Source organism: Xiphophorus maculatus, chromosome 9, assembly GCF_002775205.1.
Source record: "Xiphophorus maculatus strain JP 163 A chromosome 9, X_maculatus-5.0-male, whole genome shotgun sequence".
NCBI classification, from domain to species: Eukaryota; Metazoa; Chordata; class Actinopteri; order Cyprinodontiformes; family Poeciliidae; genus Xiphophorus; species Xiphophorus maculatus.
Window position 1 is genome coordinate 18,334,301 of NC_036451.1, and position 23,224 is coordinate 18,357,524.

At 38.3% G+C, this 23,224-nt stretch overlaps 1 protein-coding gene across 1 annotated transcript in view; it reads left to right on the forward strand.

Moving 5' to 3' along the window:
• Positions 1–23,224, forward strand: part of LOC102236471 (neurogenic locus notch homolog protein 2-like) — a 49,868-nt gene that overhangs the window by 12,439 nt on the left and 14,205 nt on the right. Inside the window, exons 2-12 of the mRNA XM_023339811.1 lie at positions 2,628–2,709; positions 16,312–16,586; positions 17,867–18,074; positions 18,202–18,335; positions 18,721–18,843; positions 19,306–19,539; positions 20,719–20,874; positions 20,966–21,151; positions 21,736–21,849; positions 21,961–22,074; positions 22,161–22,394. Of these exons, the coding sequence (XP_023195579.1) occupies positions 2,628–2,709; positions 16,312–16,586; positions 17,867–18,074; positions 18,202–18,335; positions 18,721–18,843; positions 19,306–19,539; positions 20,719–20,874; positions 20,966–21,151; positions 21,736–21,849; positions 21,961–22,074; positions 22,161–22,394 (1,860 nt within the window). The remainder of the gene's footprint in view (positions 1–2,627; positions 2,710–16,311; positions 16,587–17,866; positions 18,075–18,201; positions 18,336–18,720; positions 18,844–19,305; positions 19,540–20,718; positions 20,875–20,965; positions 21,152–21,735; positions 21,850–21,960; positions 22,075–22,160; positions 22,395–23,224) is intronic.

The following is a 23,224-nucleotide window of genomic DNA, read 5'->3' on the forward strand; positions in this document are numbered from 1 at the left end:
GTAACGTTAGTGTCACACAGGTAGAGAAGAAGCTCGGAGACTGTTTAGCCAATCAAGACGCAGAATACAATGCACTGTGAAAAAAACTGCACAAAAAAGTTTGCAAAGCAGCGAGGCCTTGAAAGGTGAACCGCGTTGTAGTGAGGGTTCACTATAGTTGCATTTAAATTTATCAGAACTCATAACTCCCACCATGTTTGACCTGTAAAAACATCAAACATTGTGTATTTTGATGCAGTTCTGAGTTTAAGAGATGGATAAAGGTTAGTGAAATGTTTTTAAATGGTGTTTAGTTTTCTCTTAGACTCAGAAGTAATAACTTTGTTAAAGAACCTGAAGTACATGTATTTTATGTTTTATTGGTTATCGCCCTAACCCATATGTGCAGACCAGACCTAAAACTCACTATCATCCAGGAAAAACTTAACCGGTTCATCTTATTGCTGATGCATTTTCCATCTTGCTATTGAATTACCACATTCCTCAATGTCTGAGAGCAGCAACCTATCAGGCTTTTGCTCTTTTTAACAAACATGATGATATCAGTTAATGGCACAACACTTCATTTCCATTTACTCGTTGAAACCATAATTTCACTCAATACTTCCACAATGTAGTTGATTTATGTTAGTGTTGTGCTAATGGTTGCTATTTATCAGAATTTGTTTTTAATAGATTCATGTACTTGTCATGTCCTGCTGTAGAAAACATTAAAGTGAAACAAAATTCTACTTATTTTTGCCAGGATGAAGAAATTCTTGTTGCAGTATTTGCATGATCTACTTCTGCAGTCCTAAAATAGCTACGCATTTTCTGTGGTTTTTGTTATGCAGCAGCCTACACTTCTTTTTTTTACTCAAAAGATATCTAATAGTAGCAAAGGCTGAGTGTGTGTGTATATGTGTGTGTGGATGCCTGGAGGATTATGAATTTCACAGGGGTTTGTGTATTGTATCTCCATGTCTAAATGGGTATGCCTGTTTGCCACACTCTAAGGCATAAGTTTGCAGTTGCTCTCTTGTCATGTTCAGAGATACTTCATACACAACAATTTGCAATAAACTTCTGACACTTCATAAGTAGATGAAGTAGTCCAAATATTGGTGTTTGTGTCATCACAGGGACTTCCTAAGTTGCGTGATATTGAGATTAATCTAGGTGCAGGAAGTAACATAACTGCTGAGTGCACTTCCTGTAATGCAATGACTGTTTTGCGAAGACACTGTTTCTTCAAAATCAGCTGACCTGCCCCGTGTTTTGAAAAAAAGCATCTTAATACATTAGAGGCTATTTAAGAAGAAAATATTATTTAACTACTGGTAATAACTCATGCCAGTTCTCTTAATAAAAGACATCCGTTAAGCATTGCTTTCCAGCTGTATCACATTAATAAATAAAATGTGAAAACTCCACTTCTGCTTGGCATGTTGTCTTGGCCTGGTGCGCGTGAGGACCTCTTGAGCCATGTGTCTCTGGTGGCTTGAAGGCACAATGGCTGATGTGTCTGGCAATAAGTGTTTCATTGGATGGGGAATAGTTGGCCTTTGTTGTCTTCTGCAGGATGATTTTTTTTCCCCCCTGCCTAGCCATCCGGCTTGCTCGTGGCCGATGACTTGTTCCAGGATGGCTTTGCCAAGTTGGAAAAGAGAGTACAGAGTCTGCTGCCTAATGTTACTTCTAAAATAAGCAAAGAGGGGAGATTTAGAGCAAGCTTTTGGGATCTTACCATTTCCTTTGAAAGACTTCCAGGATTAATGGGCAAAGCTAAATTTAATTTTAACTCAATTTTAGCTTGTATGTTCCTCCTTGTAGAAACATTTTTTTCACTTAAAGCTGCAGTATGTAACAAACGTAACAAAAATATGTTACGTTTATTACATATTTTTTAAAAACTGTCACTATTTTGTGACAGTATAATAGGAGGCACATAATCTGTGAAAAGATCAATTTCCTCCACCTCCTTCCTGAGCTTATTATTGATGTCTGAAGAGAGAGGGATGAGCAGTGCCACACGAGATTGTGATTGACTGGATCTGATTGGTTGTATCTAGTTAGCACTTGGAGTATTTGGAGAAGGCAGAGGAGTTTGATTTTTCCCACAGATTATGTCTCATACTGTCATGACATAGTGACAGTTTCAACAGACGTAAAAAAAATAAATAATTTTTTTTATACAAGTTACATACTGAAGCTTTGAAGTGACAGCATCTCACATTTAATTTGGTATTCATAAAATAATGCTACTTTACTGACTAAGAAAGCAAAATTGTCATAATCGTAATGGTTGGTTTTCTAAACACGATCTGTAGCATATATTCTAAATTCATTTAATTCATTCAGAGTAGACAACAATTAAGTCATCCTACCAACACAGATGCATTTCAGTAGGAAAATCAATATTTCTGCCACTGTTACTGTTTGTTGCTCTGTGATACTGTGGGAATTGTCAAATCTGACCTGCAAAACATGCTAAAGAAAACATTTCCGAAGTTAGAAGAAGCCTGTTTAATTATTTACAAGATATCTTTTTCTGATTTCTGATCCGTTTTCAGTATTTTGACTGAAACTTTAGCAGCAAAGTAATGACTGTTACTCTAATCGTCTAACATGACTCACGTCTCTTGCAGGTCTGCAGTGTGTGGATGAAAAGGCGCCTTGTATTAACAACGCAACATGCTTGACCTTTAACAATGGCACAGAATACTGCAGGTAAGATCCACTGGCGAGATTCACAACCAGTCAAAAGCTTTGCAGTTTCATTTCACCAGGTCACACTGTGATCTGAGATGTATAAAAATTTGAGCACAGAGGTAGACATGCGTTTATGTAATAGTTGGATATGAAAGGCCAAGCCAAAAATATGGCTTCTAGGTCAACCACAGTCTCTTCAGGGGATCAAGAGGTTTTGTTTGATTGACAGACTGCTTTGTTTGATTAACTACTTTTCCATTAGTAAATAAAAAACAAGCAACAGACATATTTCCTCTCTCCATGTTATTACTCTTAATGAGTCCAGAACAACACACACACACAAACACACACACATTCAGTGTGAACAGAATGAAAGGAAACTGTCCAAATCCCAAGGAAATTGAAGTTATCAAAGAGTGCCAAGTCCATGTCAGCTAAAAGCTAAAAATAATTTTTTTTCTGCTATTGGAGTAATCAAACCATGTAGGAAAGGGACTGCAATGTAAAGAGTGCAACTACTACTTTTTGATGACATATCCTAGTTTGTAATTAGGCCTGAGCTTTCTTTTTAATTCTGTTACCACTCCCAAGCCCAATTCCCAACAAAAAACACACCATAGCTGGTTCATGAACCTGATCGTGTTTCATCAGATGTGATGAGAATGCTGAAACGTGTCTGTTCCCAGAGCTTTTGGAATGTAAGTACTTGGCTGCCGTTGTAGAAAGTGAAGATAAAACCAACAGCTCTTAATCACTATTAAACATTTTCTCTGCTTAACTGAAGGTCAAGTAAACATTTTTCCTGCAGGTGCAAAGTTACCTGTTGTCAGTTTGTATGTGTGTGACAATAAAGCTTTGTTGGAGTCAGTTAGGCTTTGACATTTCAAGGCTTTGCATTGTTTAAGGCAAAAAATGAATTGGATTTTGAATTCAAGTCACAATGATAAATGCAATGTGTGAAAGAAGGTCGGTTTTGATATGATATTCTGTGGTCTTCATTCAAGTTGTTATATCTAGAGAGATAAGAGATGGTTGTTGTGACCACTTAAAGGATGTACATAGTGTGAGAAGTATACTATTGGTAGAACTTTTTCAACAACCAAAAAAGACCTGATTTTAAATGTGGAACTGTGTGTACAGTTAACACAAACATGAGCAGAGTTTTAGGGAACCAATGTTTTACAGTATGGATGTTATTTTTAGGATATACATTAAAAAATATATATGCTAAGCAACATTTAGATCAGTTACAACTCAGCAACTGTAAACAGACACACACAGTTGCTGAGGATGATGATGAGAAAGACAGTTAAAGACAATACGAATTAGGCCGAAAATGAACCGATACTGAAATTTATGACAATGACCATAAATGTATTTTTTGGCTGTATATCGACAGACTATGTTCATGTCCCGTCAAGATACTGTGCTACGTGTTCCGTCTGCAGTCACCTTACTCCACTTTTTATGATTTTAGTGATGCTAGCCTTGTATTGCTAATAGAAGATGGTAAACCCAGATTAAAATGTTGGCTTGGTAAACATTTTTTTTACAACAATGTGGTAAGTAGTGACATCATATTGTGTGTGTGGGAAAGTATTTGGTGCAAATGGGGATTTCTTTAAAATATAGGGATTATTTAATTATGCTCTTCCCCTATTTAAATAATAAATGATTACTCACCATAGAAAGACTAGAAAAAACTGTTTTTAATTGCCAAGATATTGGTAGAAGGGCTAGCAGCCCTGAGGTCATACATGGGTTTTTCAGCATAGAAGAGTCAGCTGACAGAGAGCAGGCCTAGTGTTAGACTGATTCAGTTGCCGATTTTTTTCCTACTGTCTACAAGCAGAACAACATGTTCATTATCATACAGGCATAGTGTATGTACCCATGTGTGCATAGTTGCCTCTGTTGAACCTCTTGGCTTCTATTTTTATTATATTGTCGTTCAAAAGACACATTGTCCAAAAATCTGATTATACGTTTATTAAACTCTGCTGCAAGTTAAACTCAAATAAACAGTCACTGTGGCCTTTTGACATCAACCAGCTACAAGCTACATGGATCTTTGTGGGGGTCAAACTGAGTAGCTGAATAATTAAATAAATCCTTATTAGGAAAAGCTGGAACAATAAAATGCATACAATTATGCTATCTGTTTGATATTAATAAAAAAAGAACAGCATGTTAGAAATTGATGTTTTGTGCTACCTTTTATAAACAGAAAGCACAGAGAAAGGAACACCGAGCTGCGGTATTTTTCTCTGGTTAATTTCAAGATTAGCTTTGAATGGTTTCCCATTTTGATCTATTCCCTCCATGGTTTTTATGTCACCAACCCTTTAGAAACGTCTGCTGTTAAAGCTGCACTGTTGAATCACATGTTTCATATGTGCTCGGTGTTGGTGTTTTGATCAGACATGTTCACCTGTTGTGGCATATTAAGCCATTTGGGTTGCTGGTGTCTGTTGGTTGCACGTGTGGCTTTGTTGATCTTATTTTATTATCATAATCTCTACCACTGAGAGGTTATATTGGACAGAAAGTAACAGAACAATAGAGGGAAACTGTTGTCCAGTTTAGTTATTCACACTCTATTCAAATATAATCGTACACCTTCGACTTCCCACATTTTATAGGAATTTTACAAAGTGGGGCAAAACATATGAAGTGGATAGAAAATGAAATTTTTTTTTTACATTTTTTTTTTCTTTTTAAGACAAATTTGAAGACTGGGAAGCACATGTACGTATCTCCTTTGTTTTGTTCGCCATAATTAAAATCCAGTTTAACTAAATGTCTTCAGATGTCAGTTAGTTAAGAAATAAACTCCCTATTTGTGTTTGATGGGTGTTGGATTTGTTTGGGAACATTACTACACAAACAGTATAATAAATACTAATGAAGACATTAGACAAGTTTAGAGCACATTTTTAAGCAGAGTTAGGTTTTACTATTTCTGAAGCTTTGAAAATCACACAAAGTGCTGTTCAGTTCATCCTCTTATAATGGGAAAACCTCAAACTTGCCAAGAAGAGTTGTCTGACAGGCTAGGTAAGGAGTGGTTTATTCAGTGAACCAGCTGAATCATCCATTACTAACTGTGCATGAGCTGCATAGATCCACTGCTTAGTTGAGAGAATCTGTTGATAGGAGAAAATCTTAGTTGTGCAATCCCCAAATATGGCCTCTATGAAAGAAAACCATTCTTGAAATGGAAAGCCAAAAGAAAGTCATTTAAAATTTGCCTCAAACCTTGTATGGAAAACAGAAAATGTGTGTAAAAAAGTGCAAATTGACATCATGCTTGTTAAAAAAAAATAGCTTGAAAACCAGATATTTTCTTCTATTTCACAATTATGTACCATTTTGTGTTGCTGAGTCTGTGTTGCTCTTTCACATAAAAAATAGCTATGAATATACCTGATTGTTGTGTGGAGTATGATTCTCTCATATGCCTGTCATATCTATGCCTAAAGAGGAGGCAGAAGAAGCTGCTGCTCACAGTTCATGACTTCACTGACCTGCAGAAATCCAGTACATTCTCTAAATTCTGCAAATCTCATTTTAGTCATGAGAATTTCATTTCTTTTTTCTTTAAATTTCTATTTAAATTAACAAAACATTTCCGCTTCCATAACAGGTTAATAAGATATGTGCCTACGAAACAGCAGCATAAACTATGACTATTTTCTCAAAGGCAATATCGTGGGATTTTCTTGCACATCCATGTCTTCGTGGACTGAAATACTTTATCAGATGAAGTGAATGTCCGTGGGAGATGTCAATTGGCTGCTTTTGCAGGGCAGGGTTCAGAAAAGCTGTCTAACCGGTGAAACTGCAAACCATCGGCTTTAGGAGGGTGAGGTGCAAGCTACGAGTCAATCCCTGTGAGGATCTGTCTGTGTTAGCCTGAATGGTAGGTATTTGTAACTTGCATCACAGTAAACAAGTTACCTGGTAACAGAACTAAAGTCATGGTGTTGTTTTCAGCCTTGTGAGGATTCATGTTTAACTTAAACATGAGGTTGAACACCATGTTGTCCAGATCCTCTGAACAAGACCTCTCTGTCTTGTGTTGGCTTCGGAGCAAACTGATTACTTCCTCTCTCATTTGTGAAGCAGTTTTTCTTTGCAAAGTTTTTCTGCAGCATTTTTGAAGAGATTTACGGTGTTGTGTGGATCTGCTCCCTGTTTGATCTGACAGGTAGAATTAACCTGCAGGGCAGGCAGAGGAAGAGAAAGGGACAAAACAAAAGAGGATGTCTCTTTTTAGGTAATTTGAGAAGGAATACCTCAGAGCACAACTCCTTACTAATGATGAGAGACTTTCGAGTGGGGGGGATGGGAGGCACGGAAGAAGTGGAGAGAGGAGTGTAATTTCCCTTCTTGCTTTGCCTCCTTCATCAAACTGTCACTCATCCATCTATTTCCCAGTCCAGCCCCTGCTGAAGGGATTTAGATGCCTCTAGACAAGCCACCTGGTCTGCTAATCTTTTCATGACTATTTCCTAATTCTAGATGAGGTTTGGATGTAATAAATCATTAGTCTTTGTTTTAATAATCATGACTTGATCTCTATTTAAAATCTCAAGGCTTTGTGAGCTTTGTTCTGAACTTTCCCTTCCTCAGTCATTTTTTCTATTAGTCACCTTATAGAATCACAGAAAACCTTTTCGATTTAAAAAGGCTGTCACACACACACACCCCCACGCACACGCCCACGTTCTAGAAATCCACTCTAAGTTTTGGGAATGGTTTCAGCACAAGATTCAAGCAAAGCTCCCCATACCCAAATGTGGGGAACTGTAAGCCAAAGCAGTGATTTCCCAATCTTACACTCCAAAGATTTATCTTCTTCCCACAGCTCAGCCAACAGCAGTGTAGTTGTGGTTCAGACTGGAACCACAGTGATAAGAGTTTTATTGTGAATGTGTGTTTGAACTCTTCTTTGGTGTTTTATCTGGAAGTCTAGGGCAACCAGAGCTGAGTGCAGTCTCACATGCTGCCACTTTAAATAGCTAGCTCTCAGTTAGCGCATAAAATCAATATTTGGATGAGTGAGTTTAAGCTCTGCATGACTCGTGGGGTGCATGACACTTCATTAGCACAGAACAGCATTGCACCAACCTTGTGTTGCTGTATTGTTTGCCCTTAACTCCTTTTTCTTGCACAGTTCAATGGACTGTAAGCTGTAAAGAAATTTGAGTTACTCAGAAAGGGGAAGACTTTCAAAGCAGTGGGGAATGTAGCAACCAGACCATAACCCGCATACGGTGGAGTGGCAAGTGTCCCCTGTCACACATGAATGTCACACTGTGAGGTTAAATGTATGTCTGTTGTGTCTTAAGGTCACACACATTGTCCGCACATGCATTGTGATGATGAGTCTTTATTTGACACTACTGTAGTAATTAGATTTTTATTTTCAACAAAAAAATTCCAAATAAAGGGCCGCTCTTAAGATTGGGAATAAAAAAAATACCTTAAAGTTTGTTTTGTTATTTGAATAAACTTCTTAGGGTAATTGCGATAGTTTGAATCTACGTATTTATTCTTGCCAAATTTAGAGTTCCATGATATTTAAAATAACTTGCATTAACCTAAAACATCAACATTTTTCAGTCTTTTAATTCAAAGGTAGTTTTCACAAGAAAGCAAAATGCTACCCCTACAGCCTCAGAACAAAAATCTTAAGATAAAAAAAAAACTCAGGAGGGTTAGGAAGCATCCATAAAATGAATCCTTGATAAACTGATGCAGATATCAGCCACTATTTGATACAATTTCACCATTAAGTTTAAAAGTCTTAAGACAGTACTCCCAACTGGAGCCACTCCCTTATGAACTGAATGTGTCACCGTGGTCTCATATTGGAGGGAGATAAATAACAAGCAAATCCTTATTTTAAATTTGAGAAAACTATGTATACTTGTACATTATTGAGTTTATGTTCGAGAGATTCTGAAAATTTATTTTCAAGAGTTTTTATGTTAAATCTTAAATCTGTTTGTGTGTGGCAACAACACAGTTTATCCACCCACACACCCGACTGCTTTCTGAAGTAAATTTGGCATTTATGACAAATTTGGTTAAACAAAAATTTTAATAGAACATTCATTTTTTGTTATGAGGTGTGAGTTTGTTGATGATCCAAAATGCACACAAGAGCTGGGAGCACAGATCATGTTGAATTTTCTTTAATGGTAAAACTGAAAATTTACAGAAATCAAAGAGAAGGTAGGGAGCCAGAGCAGAACAAAAGCAGGGACCATTAACCAAAAGCCAGCATGGTAAAATGGGGAAGCAACAGGGAAGTAATGGGATTAAATGGGAAGAACCAGCAAGGAGTGTAAGCAAGATAAGGATTTAAAGGCTGAGGGTGAATGCTGGAACAAAAGGCTTGGTCCGATTAGCTAATGGGTTACAGGTGTGAGGGGAGAGAGCAGACAGAGGCTGAGTCTCTGTCTGAGAAAGAAAGTGGCATAGAGCAGGAGTGTCAAACTCCAGTCCTCAAGGCCCGGTGTCCTGCAACTTTTAGTTGTGCCTCTGCTGCACCACACCTGAATAGAATAATTAGGTCATTAGCAAGGCTCTGGAGAACTGATCTACACAAGGAGGAGGTAATTAAGCCATTTCATTCCAGTGTTTTGTAACTGTGGCACATCTAAAAACTGCAGGACCCTCGAGGACTGGAGTTTGACACCTGTGGCATAGAGGGCAAGGGAGAGTACACAAATGTGTCTAAGAATAACAAGGAATGACTAGACACACATAACAAACTAGAATCACTAAGAAGAACTGAACAAAGGCAAAACCGAAACGAGGCTGATCTAATCAAAGAAAGACTAAAGAACACATAATAATAATAAAACTAGAACCAAATAATCAAAACACCAAACCAACCCAGGATCTGACATTTTAAAATTTTTAAATTCATAAATAGTTTTCTTCAATGTATATCCTGAAAAAGCAGTACCAAAAACAGTTCCAGTTTAGTAAACAAAATGTAAAAACTGAGAGGTACCCATGAAATACATTGAACTTCATGTTTTTATTTTTCTGTTCAAGGAATCACAGGCAAACATTCAGCCAGACAGTATCTCAAAATGTCCTGCTTTTTTCAGTTTCTAACCTATCATAGGCTGTCATTATTCTGTGTTAGTTACAACAGTTTTTGTAGCTTACTTCCAAATTAGCCAGTGGTGTCCTATGCATAGTGTAGAGCTAGATGTGGAGCTTTTATATGTCGACCGGCCCATTGTTGGAAACCTAACTTTAAGCAACCACAGGAACAGCATAATGACAGAGCAACATACAGAAACAGGCACTAGGAACATTCGCAGGCTGAACGGGACTTGTGCTGCGTACCATGGCAGCTTGGATGAGTCTTTATGGGTGCATTTCTAAACATGGCCTGTGATTTTACCACTTGATGCTTGTGTGAACTCCACCCAACTCGACACTCCTTTTTTCGGTCAACACTGATGGTTTTAGTCTGCCTGCCCGACTTCCTTCTCTTTCTGGTATGTCTCGCGCTCTCTTTACTTTAGTTGGCTCTTTAGTTCCATCTCATTTCTTACTGTATCTTTTGCCGTCATTTGATTTGTGTAACTTTGAATAACCTTGATAGTTGCCAACCCTCCTCCACCTTGTGTCAGAATGAAAAGAAAATATTGGTAAATCATAATGTGGTGGTAATTCACCTCCAAATCATAAAAAAGACCCACAATTGAAGTTCAATATATAAGTAAAATTACATTTTGTTTCCTCATTTATTCAGCAGGCCCTGCTGTCTGAATTTAACCACTCGAGGTCTTTAAGATTTTCAAAGTTTTCAAATTATTTTGTTGTTGGACATTTTATTGTATCTGCCCTGTTTATAAGCAAAGGCCACTGCAGTAAAAATTCTAGGGTGATACACCTAAGAAAAAAAGTATATCACTGATTTGTATGCATTTACTTATTTACTGGGCTTAACATTTATGTCTTGATTGAAGAAGATAACTCTACGCATCTCTATGAACTCGACATAATTTAGCGTAAGTCCTTCAAAATGTTATACATCCCCAGTAACTTTTTAACAACAGCATCACATTGTGAGGGTAGCTACAAATGTTAATTCACCAATCAGGCATTTCATGTCCCGCACTCTAGTGGGTGTTGTTTGAGGTCTGTTGTGCCATTTCCAACTTTTACCAGAATGGAATTTGTCAGTGAAGAATCTCATGTGATGCAAACTTTTTATTAATCAATAATTTTGAATCCAACATGAAATGAATGAATCACACAAATATCTCCATTTACACATCAAAACAACTGCTTCCAGAGCTTTATCTTACTTTTCGAGAAGTGCTTGAAAATACATGCTGTTGGTCGATGCTTTTGTAGACCCAAATAATGAAAGGTTTTAGTTGTGGTGCATTTTATGAATTGGATAGAAAATCTAATTTCTCAGTGTTAGACTTGCTGATCAACAATCAAAGCCAATAAAGAGGCTTAAAACCACTAAAATAATTAGCTTATTTCTCAAAAACAGCACTAAATACAGCTGTTTTTAATTAATTTATGGATCAAAACTGCTTTTGCTGCATTTAGTATTCTATGAAAAAGATACAAGTATTTGATCTGCTGATCGCCAGTCAGATCTGGTTGAGGAAATACTGTCTGGCTCTGATCATTGATTGATTGCCTCGTCTCTAATACTTGCTTTATTAGTGTTTTTCTACATGAAATGAAATATTGTACAAAGCTCGATCTCCATGCAGCCTTGCACAAACATTCAGTGAATAGGCTACCTCTGCTCCAGCCAAGTAAGGGGATGATCCGGGGATTGAAATCTGAGCTGGTTTTTACTCCGTCTTGTTTCTCTAACACCAAGTCTTCACGATGGCCGCAGGGGTTGAACAAGTTATTAACCGTAGCTGAGAAAGGAAAAGTAGCAAGAGGAGGTCGTGGTGACATAACTGTAGCTGAGAATGCAGACGTAGGTGGGAAGATTTGGCAGCAACAAAAACATAATTAGGCTGAAGAAAATCTTAAGACAAAGGAGTGGGGAACAAAGAAATTTTGATATTAGAAGGCTTAGTTCACTGCTCACTGAAAACCCCCCACTGTTTGCCAGGATAGGCAGAGGTCAGCATGAGGTAGAGGAGGGGAATGAAGAAAATGAAGGAGCACAGAAAAAGAGAGAAGAAGGGTGCGCATGAGATGGGGGCGTTAATGTGAACCAGCTGTAGAAACCTGACACCCCAAGAGTGGGTTTGAAAGGAGAGGTGGAGGACTGAGAAAGAGAGGGAAAGAGGGGCTGCAGGAAACGGCATGAGACGAGGGACGGAGAAAAGAAGAGGGCGGAAAAAGTCCTCATGAAGTACAACAAAGAAAGCCATAGATGACTGAGGTAGCAAAGTCTTTCTCTGGCAGGCTGTTTTATAAAAGTAAAGGTATTGTAAAGGTTTCTGACTAATGATTTGTGAGAAAATATTTGACTTTTTTGTGTGTTTAGAAATTTGTCAAAATAATCACATTGGGTCCTGTGTTGTTTTTAACCACAGAGTATGTGACAGAGTATTTGGTTAGAGCTTCCTCTGTGAGACACCACTCCCTGACAATAATGTGAATCATGCACAGCCTTGTCTGTTTGCCTCGGGCTCTGGTGATACAGCCAGCGGCTAATAATGAGCTCTCTATCTGGCTGCGAAACCTGAAGGACAGGGTATCGCTTCCTGACGCCACTGCGTTTAGCTCTGTCAACACTGGTTAGATAGCAGCGATTTAATTTTAATAGAGCCTACCATGCATCTTTCCTGTCAGCACTTTTAAATTTTCACAAAAATCCATGACAGGCAACTAATTCTTGACAGGTGGGACTGAGTTCAAAGAGACCTCCAGAACAGATGTTTTAGCAATTGAGCTCTACTTCCTTAAAAAACCCTCATTAAATACACAATAAATCACCAGCAAATCCAGTGATTTAAAGAATATTTTAGTTTATTAGGTCTGATGAGGTGGTATTGTCTTACTTTGAAGATTTTGGCTGTTTCCCACCTTTAAAAAAACAAAACCAAAATAAAAAAAAAAGTTTTAAGTGATGAAAGGTAAACCTTGTATTAACCAGGACATGGGGCTCTTTCTGTGACAGTCTGCTAATGTGATTTATGTTGCAGGGCAGAAGGCCGTGTCATTACTCTGGGACAGAGGGCACAGAGGTGGTCTGAACAAAAACGAGCGAGCTTATTTCCCAGGATGGCCGTCTTGTTGTGACATCGTGATGAAGCTGTATTTGTGTTTATAGTGGGGAGTCAGACTGGGGAGGAAAGTGTGTTTATGTGTCATCTTGAATACTCGTGTTGTGGAGGAGTTGCGCTGCAGACCAGCTGATACAGATGGGGAAGATTGAGTGTGACCGTGTCTAATTTGAAGTTTGTCCTGTTTTTGAAGATTTCACATCTCTAATTTATCATCTTGTCTGCCTGTGTGCTGACTTCACAACACTATTTACGTTCCAAGGGAATTGTTTAGACTTTCAAATCATATTTCCATGAATACTGCTTATGATGTTCTTTGGATTATTATTTATAGGTCCCAAATATTTGACACAAAACAAATAAAGCTTTCTAGGATTTTGCTTTATTTCTTAGCTTGTTAGCTTGTAGAGGTTTAGACATATGGATATTTTATATTAATTTTAGCATAACTGTGAAATTAAAATAATACAAGTAAAGAAAAAGGCTAGAACATTCAGTAAAATCTAACAAAGTAATGAAATTTCTGATGAAGGATAAGTTCGGACACCAAAACGTTTATTCCCATGTAAAGTGGCTAAAATCACAAACAGGCCTCTCACAATAGATTCACATGATTAGAACGTCGTTACTGTGCGTTTTGAAGGAGGTTTGCCCAGTAAAGCTCAGACACACAGTTTGATGTGCTCCTGACTGATGAAGTAAGAGTGACCTTCATGGTGAGATTGGAAGAGCTGTCTGAGGTGTTCATACGGAAGATTGTAGCAGCTTATGTCAACATAGTTGGACCTGAACAACCAGTAAAGCTCAACCACGACAGCAGACTCTTACTATTGTTGACATGAAAGTACATGTTTGTAGAATCTAAAAACCTCACATTTAACTTTTTCGTACAGACAAGTCTAAGACTGAATCATTTAGTCACCAAGGAAGAGAACTTGTTCAGCATAAAATCTACCTTGAAAATCTACATTGTATTTGAGGGTTGAGGACCATCTATCAAAAAGCTAAAGAAAAAAAAAGCTGGAGCAGAACTGAACCCTGCAACATGACCTAATTTATACCAGTGAACTCATCAAGGACTGGCTGAAAAGTAAGAAACTGAAAGGGTCCAGTCAAAGCCGGATGTGCCACCGGGGCCTTGACCAATGTCAGAAACTCATAGATGGAATTGATTTCAGCCAAAGCGGGAAACACTAGCTATCAGGGCATTGAGGGTTTGTTTAATGGATGAAAATAATATTTAATGAGGTGTGATATTTTTCCACATGGTTGTGTTTTTCCTAACTTTTTAACTGTTTTATCCAAACACTTAGTGTTTTCTTCAAAAAAAAAAAAAATTTTTTTTATTACAATTATAGGTTTGTTTTGCAGCTGTGCACGTCTTTCTTATTCTGCCAGGAATGTTCTTACAATGACCTTATGAGTGAACGCACTCGCACAAGTGCTTTCTAGTTTAACTGCTGATAACTGAGAGCTGATTAATTAAAAATGATCTGATTACTGTCTTTCTGGTTTATCTGTGCATCCATGCCTAAAGAGACTGAAAACCATCAAAATAACCACATAGCTTTGTACTTTTTTTTTTTAGGTCTGTTTATGTGTCTGTCTGTGCATTTCATCTGTAAACAAGCTCCTTTAGACTGGGACTTCAGTGTCAGATGTTTGTTGTGAAGATGTTTCTGGTGACTCACACATGGTACCAGGCAGGAGCTTCTAGGATGTGATCGATCTGTGGGCCTTCGGTTTGACGTGATTCATAGCTCCCCTCCTTTCTCATGCGCTTACAACCTAATAGCTTCAAGCTGCTTTGGGGTGGAGCAGCAATTTCTAACTATAAGTTAAGTGTGAGATTGAATTTCACACAATTTTCTTCTCCACTACCTCATTTAAACGTTACACTCCTGTTTTCGGCTTCTCTTCCTTATTATTATTATTATTATTATTATTATTATTTATTTATTTATTTTTACATTTTATAAACCTGTTTATTTGTAAAATGATTTAAAATTACGTGTTAATGTGTCCTTGTGTACGTGTGTGTTAGTTCCTGCGATGTGTATGCCTGCCGTCTATTTCATTACCTCAGCTCCTCAAGGGAGGAAAGTTTAGAGGCCTCAAAGAGAGGCAGCAGGTCGCGCTGTCGCCCACGGTCTCCAGACAGCATGTCTGCCATGTGCCACTGCCGACACAAAGATGACGAATCTATGCAGCACACGAAGGAAACTACCTGACTGCAGATATTTTTTGTTACTTACAGTGTATTATCTATGACCAAAAACGGCCTCGCATAGAGAAGTGATGAGTGAGAGTGGGGAGTGGGAGTAGCTGTGAAAAAACAGAGGAATAGAAAGTCACAAAGGGAACATTGTCTCAGATAAGATCCCTGGTGGACACATTGGGCAATATTATAAATGTCTCCACGCTGCCCTACATGTGGATGAATCACTTTACTGAAAAAGAGCAAAATCGAACCAAAAAGGATGACGAATGTGATTTTGTAAGCTGTAAAGAGTAAAAGACAAGATTTTTTTAGGTTGAGCAAAATACGTTGTGGTGAGAAATTTGCTATGAAGTGTTAATGTTAAGATCCATGCTGCTGCCCGATCACTCTTCGGAAATGTCTTCTTGTTGTTTACAGTTTCTGCCAGGCACATACAACAACTTCCATATAGCCTTACTCCACATCCTTCTGCTTTTCAACTTCTCCTTGTCATCAATGACCTAGATTTAACCCTTTCACAGAACTCTGCTTCCCTAGTTTCTCTAAGAGGGGTTCTTGGGGCAACAGCTCTGAATTCAAAATACTACCTGTTGCAATTTTTGGGTTAGGGTACCTATGCCTGTCAGTTTCTTCAGGCATAGGGGTTTGAATTAACTTTGTATAGCAAAATACAAACCATTTAAACAAACATAAGAAGACTTTTAATAAGCAAAATCATTTACCCCTTAAATATTTGAACTAACTGAACACCACTTTCTTTCTAACTCTCCTAGAGGGATGTGGTTTCCCACATACTGCTCTTTAGGCCACTTTATAGCAGCCTAAAGAGCAGTATGTGTAAAGAGAGTAATTAGACACAAGTATTCACTGGTGCTCTTTGATGTGTGTTTTAGAACAGGATTTGTTTTGCAGATGATACTTGCAGCATTTGGCAGCAGTTGTCTGATGTGGTGTCCTACATCCACCTCACTGAAACTCACTCTTGTTTTGTCTGTTTGCGTCTCTTTAAAGCACACACATGATTGTCTGCTACTTCAATTCATGCTTTCTTGTTGCATTGTCTGCACCGAGTGCTGGTTAGCTTTAATTCCTTTGTGATTTTGTCCGTTTGATTGATAATTTCTATGTTTTTTATCTCTGTGTATACAGGTGTGCTCCAGGTTATTTGGGAGAGTACTGTCAGCACAAGGACCCTTGTCAACCAGGATACTGCCTGAATGGGGGGAACTGTTCTGTGTCCATGTCAGCTGGGGTTCCTGTTCCTGGTAGCGCCTCCTGCACCTGCCCTCTTGGCTACACCGGACAGCGCTGCCAAACTCCCCAAAACTCCACGTGTTATCCAAACAACCCATGCGCCAACAAGGGGGTCTGTACCCTGCTGTCCCTTGTCAAGTACAAGTGTGAGTGCACCAGAGGATGGACAGGTGAGATGATGTTTAATCAGCTCTTTCATCACTTCCCAGAATTATTTGATACAAGGAAAGATAACCCAGCTGTCTATTTTTGTTCAGTTTTTGTTGCTTCTGAAGTTTTAAAGCAGTTCATTCTGGACTAATGGTTTTTAATTTGCTGACAGAGGCATTGCTCGTATCATAAGGATAACTTCCCTATATTGTTTCAGCTGTGTTTTTTTTTTTGGAAGTGTCACAAGAAGAAGGGAGTTTATGAAGTGAAAAAGGGCTTTATTAGCAAAGATTCAGTTCAGGAAATTCCATCAAACATTTTGAAACTGCTCTGATTGCCTAATCCATTGCCTTTTTCCCCTTTAATGTCACACTGTTGAGTCATCACTACGCTTAATATCTGGCTGAAAAAATCTGACTTTCTTTTGCATTAGACCCCATCAAAGCACACACTCTCATAATTTGTCCATCTTCACCACTTTCACCAACCTATTACCTCAATACAAAGTTACTGAGAAATCTAGAACATACTAATGGGTACAAATTAGTCAGGGGCCACAGATGACTCTATGACAGCCTTTTGTACCACAATACATGTAAACTTTCACATCAAATAAAAAAATAATTACTCCCACTACTGCTGTAACAATATGACATATATTTACAGCTGTAATAATTAACTTAACAATAATATAGTAAATAAACATTTCTTGATTGCTTAGAGTTCTCCAGCAGAATTGGAGAACTCAATATGGCAATATGGAATAAATTTGAGCCAAATTTGAGCCAATAAATTTGAATCTTATGTTTATAATTTTCAAATAAACATGTTTGTTGTACAGAAAATTGTATTTTTTTTGTTGTTCTGCTTATTATAGAGCAGCACAAGTCTAACAATGTGACATTGCCTCTTAATTAATGGACTATTTACTCAGGTAGAAAGCGCTTTCCCATCTATCTCTTTGAAAATGAGTTTAATGGCAGGAGGGGTGATATGCAAAATCGACTTTTTGAGCTTTACATAATCTTATAATTTTATCCCATGATGAAAGACATAACTAAAGTGTTGCTTTGACACATTTTAAAACAACTGAAGGTAACATAATTATGTGATTGTGCCGTAAAATGGTATCATGTGCCTGGAAAATCCATAATACAGCCCCTTTAAGCCTGAGGAACTGTATGCAGATTTGATGTCTAATCCCTCAACATCTGTAGAGTGTCACTTTTTCTAACGAGACCAATGACAGCTAAAGCACCAATGTTTAGCGCTTTTTTACGTTTTTTTCCCCAATTTCCAGGTCCACGCTGTGAGCATGAGGACAGCTGTCTCTCCAGTCCCTGTGCCAATGGAGGAAGGTGCAGCTCTCTGCCTGGTGGCAGCTACACCTGTTCATGTCTCACCGGCTACCATGGTCCGCGCTGCCTTAATGATACAAATGAATGTGCAGACACACCCTCTCCCTGCCAGAATGAAGGCGAGTGTGTCAACACCCCTGGCTCTTACAAGTGAGTTTCCAGTGATCACGTGAAAAACGTCGCTACTTCCACATGTTTTTTCTTGAAGGAATAGAAGACAGATTATACTGAGTTTGAAGGAGTTTATTGAATGAAGTGATCTGTGCTTTTGCTACAGGTGTGTCTGTAAGCCAGGCTTCACGGGTCTTCACTGTGAGAGTTCATACATCCCCTGCTCACCTTCGCCATGTCTAAACGGAGGCACCTGCCACCAGACCTCTGAAACCACCTACTCATGCCACTGCCTTCCAGGTAGGACCATTAAGTTTGTATCCTAGCACATCTGCCACCACACTCTTATTGAGATGTAAACATTGGAAGAAAAAACTAAAAACTGTTACACTATAATTGGTATTTATGAAAAAATAACAGTCATATTTGAATGTTTTAATTGTTACTCTGTGCTGTTTGCAGTGCAAACAGTTTGATCTTGATCTTTGTTGTATTAGCCACATAGCAGCCTGTTACATTTAGCTTGTGGAAACAGCAAACACACTCCTGTACGGTTTATACTGCACCAGGACATACTTTATTCTAAAATCGATGTTCAAAACAGTTGTTTTTTTGTCTTCATGGACACACCATTGAATCGATGTGCGCCACATCTTTATAAATGACTGTATTTCATTAATCCCAGGTTTTAATGGAACTAACTGTGAGAACAACATTGACGACTGTCCTGGCCATCAGTGTGCCAATGGAGGAACATGCATAGATGGAGTCAATACCTACAACTGTCAGTGTCCTCCAGAGTGGACTGGTAAGAGAATCTTATGTTTATCTGTAGTTGGGATTAAATTAATCTCATTCCTAGGTCTGGTCTGTGACTTGACATGTACTTTTGGCTCATGGCTTTAAATATTTATTTAAAACTATACATTTGTAGTAATTTAAAATATCTGTACAAAGATATTCTGAATGAAACATGTTGGTAAAAAAAAAAAAAAAAAAAATTATATATCTGAATCTGTTTTCAAGTGCCTGTCATGAGTTTAAAACTAGCCTGCAGAAACACAATCAAAGGAATAAATATCTAATAGAAAGTTGGACACTGTGGGAAAGTTCAATTATTATATATTTTCAATCTCTGTCCAAAGTGACTTCCTTCTGGAAGTGGGTTATGCTGTTTCACCAGAAATCGACTTACCTCAGTTATGATGAAAGCTGGTACCCAGAGTGTTATTTTAACACGTCTTCTTCTGTGTTCATTTCCCATCCACAGGTCAGCATTGCACAGAGGATGTGGACGAGTGTCGGCTGCAGCCAAATACTTGCCAGAATGGCGGTACATGTAGCAACTTGATCGGTGGCTACGTCTGCGTGTGCGTCAACGGTTGGAGCGGCCCCGACTGCTCTGAGAACATCGATGACTGCTCGACAGCCGCATGCAGCCAGGGCTCCACTTGTATCGACCGTGTTGCGTCTTTTATCTGTGTCTGTCCCCCAGGAAAGACAGGTGTGTTATATTAAGAAGACAGTGAAAGAAATACTTTGATATGGATTTTCACTCTTCCTTTGAAAAGAGTATTCTGTCACTTCAACTTGATACTGATTTTATTTTTCCTTTTTTTCTTGGAGATATTGTTGAAATAGTATTCCTGTCTATTTAGTGGAACCAATAAACACAGTTATAGTTATTAATTTAGAAAACTGATGACACTGCTTTGAAATTAGGCATGGACCTATAAAAAACATCAAAAGTATCTCTATATAATGTATAACATGAGCTACATTCATACATACATTCATACATTTCAAACAGAAATTAATTTCTCCTCTTGCATCTAGAATAGTGTGAAATATTTGTCATTACATTTATGATTTTATCTAGACCATTTATTTAATATTTTATTATTGATTTAGGCTTAACCAAAATGACTAAATATTGTGCTCTGTTTTACTGTTCCCTCTTTATTGAGGAACAAAGGTTTGAGAAGGCAATGTTAGTAAAGTAACTAAGTACGTAAACTTTGCTTACATAGAAATTGCAAACAGCAGTATGCTTTACAATAGTAACAAGCATAAAAACAAAAACACAGAAGCTAAAGCCTAAAAGTAGAGATAAATCAACATACTATACATTTAACAGAACAATTATGCAGCCAAACTTTATCTAAAATCCAGTCTGAATCAATGATTAGTTAATTAATTAGGTTATCTACTCTGGTAGGTCCTGGTAAGTCGGTTGCTCAGCAGATCTTTCACTTGTAGTTTGAAAACTTTAGTTTTTATACACATTTAGAGTGATAGATTGCACTCTTATAGTTTTCGCACCATGACAGCCCCTGTCTTTCTTTCCAAATTTGTCCTTCTGTAATCAAGTCATAAGCCTTGTTTCATTCAGAGGAGATGCAGATGCATCACTACAGAACCTTGTGTGATAACTTTGATACTGGCGACCAGCCCATGCCAAATAGAGAAATTACATAACGCAGTGTATACTTACATCTTTGTGATCTTAACTGATGGCTCATTTTTTTTGGAGTTTAACCTTAAAAACAATGCAGGATGTTTCTGTGCAAAAGCCCCATTAAATCACAGGCAGTTATTTCAACAGTCGTTTCAAAAGTTTTGTTGTTTTCTTCTTCACATAGACAATTTGTACTAAATGTTTCTAACATGTTGTTTTTGTCAGGTTTGCTCTGCCACAGAGACGATGCCTGCATCAGTAACCCCTGCAGAGAGGGCTCACATTGCGACACCAACCCCATCACTGGGATGTTTAACTGTAACTGTCCACCGGGATATATAGGCAATACCTGCAACAGAGACAGAGATGAATGCAGCATTGGTGAGACAGCGTCTGGAAATATTTTCCTGTTTAGCTTTCTGCTCTTTGTTTTTCTGTGTGGTTTTAATTGTTTTTTTTCTTTCATTAACAGGTCCTAACCCATGTGAGCATGGCGGTCAGTGTGTGAACACTGATGGCTCCTTCACTTGTAACTGTGTCAAAGGTTACTCAGGGCCTCGGTGTGAACAAGATGTCAATGAATGTGCCTCCAACCCCTGCCTGAATGATGGCACATGTCTGGATCGCATCGGGGAATACACCTGTATCTGCATGCCCGGTAACTTCTTAAGAAGCTGAAAATTACCACACAAATTCAAAAAGAAACCTTAAATGAAGCTTTTTCAAATAGTCAGACTTTGTTTTTGTTTGTAAGTAATAAAGCAAGGCAACTTTATTTATGCTACACCTTTCATAGATAAAATCACAGGGTGGTTTATGGAGATTCTGATGTGGCCTTAAGACAGTAAGAACAACTGATAAAAACAAGAAGTAGAACATTTAACTAAAAGCTTTGTCTGAATAAAAGTGTCCTAAGCTGATTTTAAAGGAATCAACAAAATCTGCAATGTTTTGTGACTTTTAAAGCATTTTCATATTTTTGCTTAGAAATCATCCAGACAACATAAGTCTGCCAAGATAGTACTTTTAACTTGGTTATATTACTAAACGCAATGAAGCCACTTTCATTTTGTTTGGAATAGTAAAGTGATACAGGTGGAGTGGTTCATTTAAAAAAGAAATAAGGAAAAACTAATAAGAAAAAATACAGTATTTTTGTTTGTTTTTGTGCCTATTTTGGGGCCAGCTTGATGTAAATCCACTCACATAATTATTATTTTTTGCTTCTCCTAATACCTACAGGATTTGAGGGGAGTCATTGTGAGATTGACGTGAATGAGTGTTTGAGCTCTCCCTGTCTGAACCAGGGTAAATGTGTGGACCAGGTCAGCCGTTTCATTTGCCAATGCCCAGCAGGTCAGTTTGACACAAACCTGTTTTCACTTATTTCTCTGACAGATCCAAGTCTTCTAGAATTTGCTTAGTACATTGCTTACTTCAACTTGTTTTTCTATAAAATGTCCTCAGGTTTCAGCGGAGATATGTGCCAAATAGACATAGATGAGTGCTCCAGTACGCCTTGTTTAAATGGAGCCAAGTGTATCGATCGACCCAATCAATATGATTGTGAATGTGCAGAAGGTGAAGGCGAATATCACGTTTGGCTTCAGTTGAAAAACTATTTCAATCCCTTGTGTCTTCACTTTAACAAGAACTTTTCTTCATAGGCTTCGCTGGTGTGCTTTGTGAGGAGAACATCAATGAATGCCATCCACCACCTTGTCATCACGGTGTGTGTAAGGATGGCATTGCCACCTACTCTTGTGAGTGCTACCCTGGCTACACTGGCGCCATCTGCAACATCCAGGTCCAGGAGTGCCTCAGCAACCCGTGCCAAAATCGAGGGCGCTGCATTGACTTGGTTGATGCGTACCAGTGTAACTGTCCATCAGGAACCTCAGGTAAGTGATTGGCCCATTTGAACAGTTACCGAATATCTTGTTTTTGTTAGAAAAAGCTACCTTTACTTATTCAGAATCAGCTTTATTCCCCAAGTTGGTGAATACAAATGAGGAATTTGATTTTGACTTCCACTTTTTCCTCAGTGAAGACATTTTAGATATGAGTATATGAAAGGTGATTTTGTGTACATACAGTGTTTTTACAAAAGTGGAAGACATGGTTGGGTTAGTGTGAATATGCAAGGCATGTGGGTACTTTCACTGTTAATTGTTCATCAGAGAAACAGTCTGGAGGAAGAAACTGTCTCTGCCACAGCTTTACAGACGGTGCGATGTAGTGCTGTTTGGGGTCTGCAGAGTGTTTAGTTGCTCTTTTCCTTACCCTCAACCTGTACAAGACCTGGATGGTGGGTCTTAGGTTGTCACAGGAAGTACTGTCTTTGCTGGGCCTTCTTCTGAACAGTATTTGTGCGTGAGGATGGATCCTAGGATATGGAAGTGATCTGTTGTAGACATATTGTTGTTGAGAGGACAGAGAGTGGGGAATATTCACCAGAAGTCCATCATCATCTCTACTGACCTAAGAGGGTTAAGCTCCAGGTGGTTTTGACTGCACAAGTGGACCAGTAGATCCATCTCTTTCCCGTATGTATGCAGACTCATCACCGTCACACCACTAACAGTGGAGTCCTCTCGAAACTTTGGGAGTTTTACAGATTACACCACAGAGGTGTAGTCCTTTTTGAAGGGATAAAAGAAGAGTGGTGAGAGGGCACAGCCCTGAGGAATGCCGGCCCTGATAGTGTGGAGGAAGATGCTTCCCAGCTTTA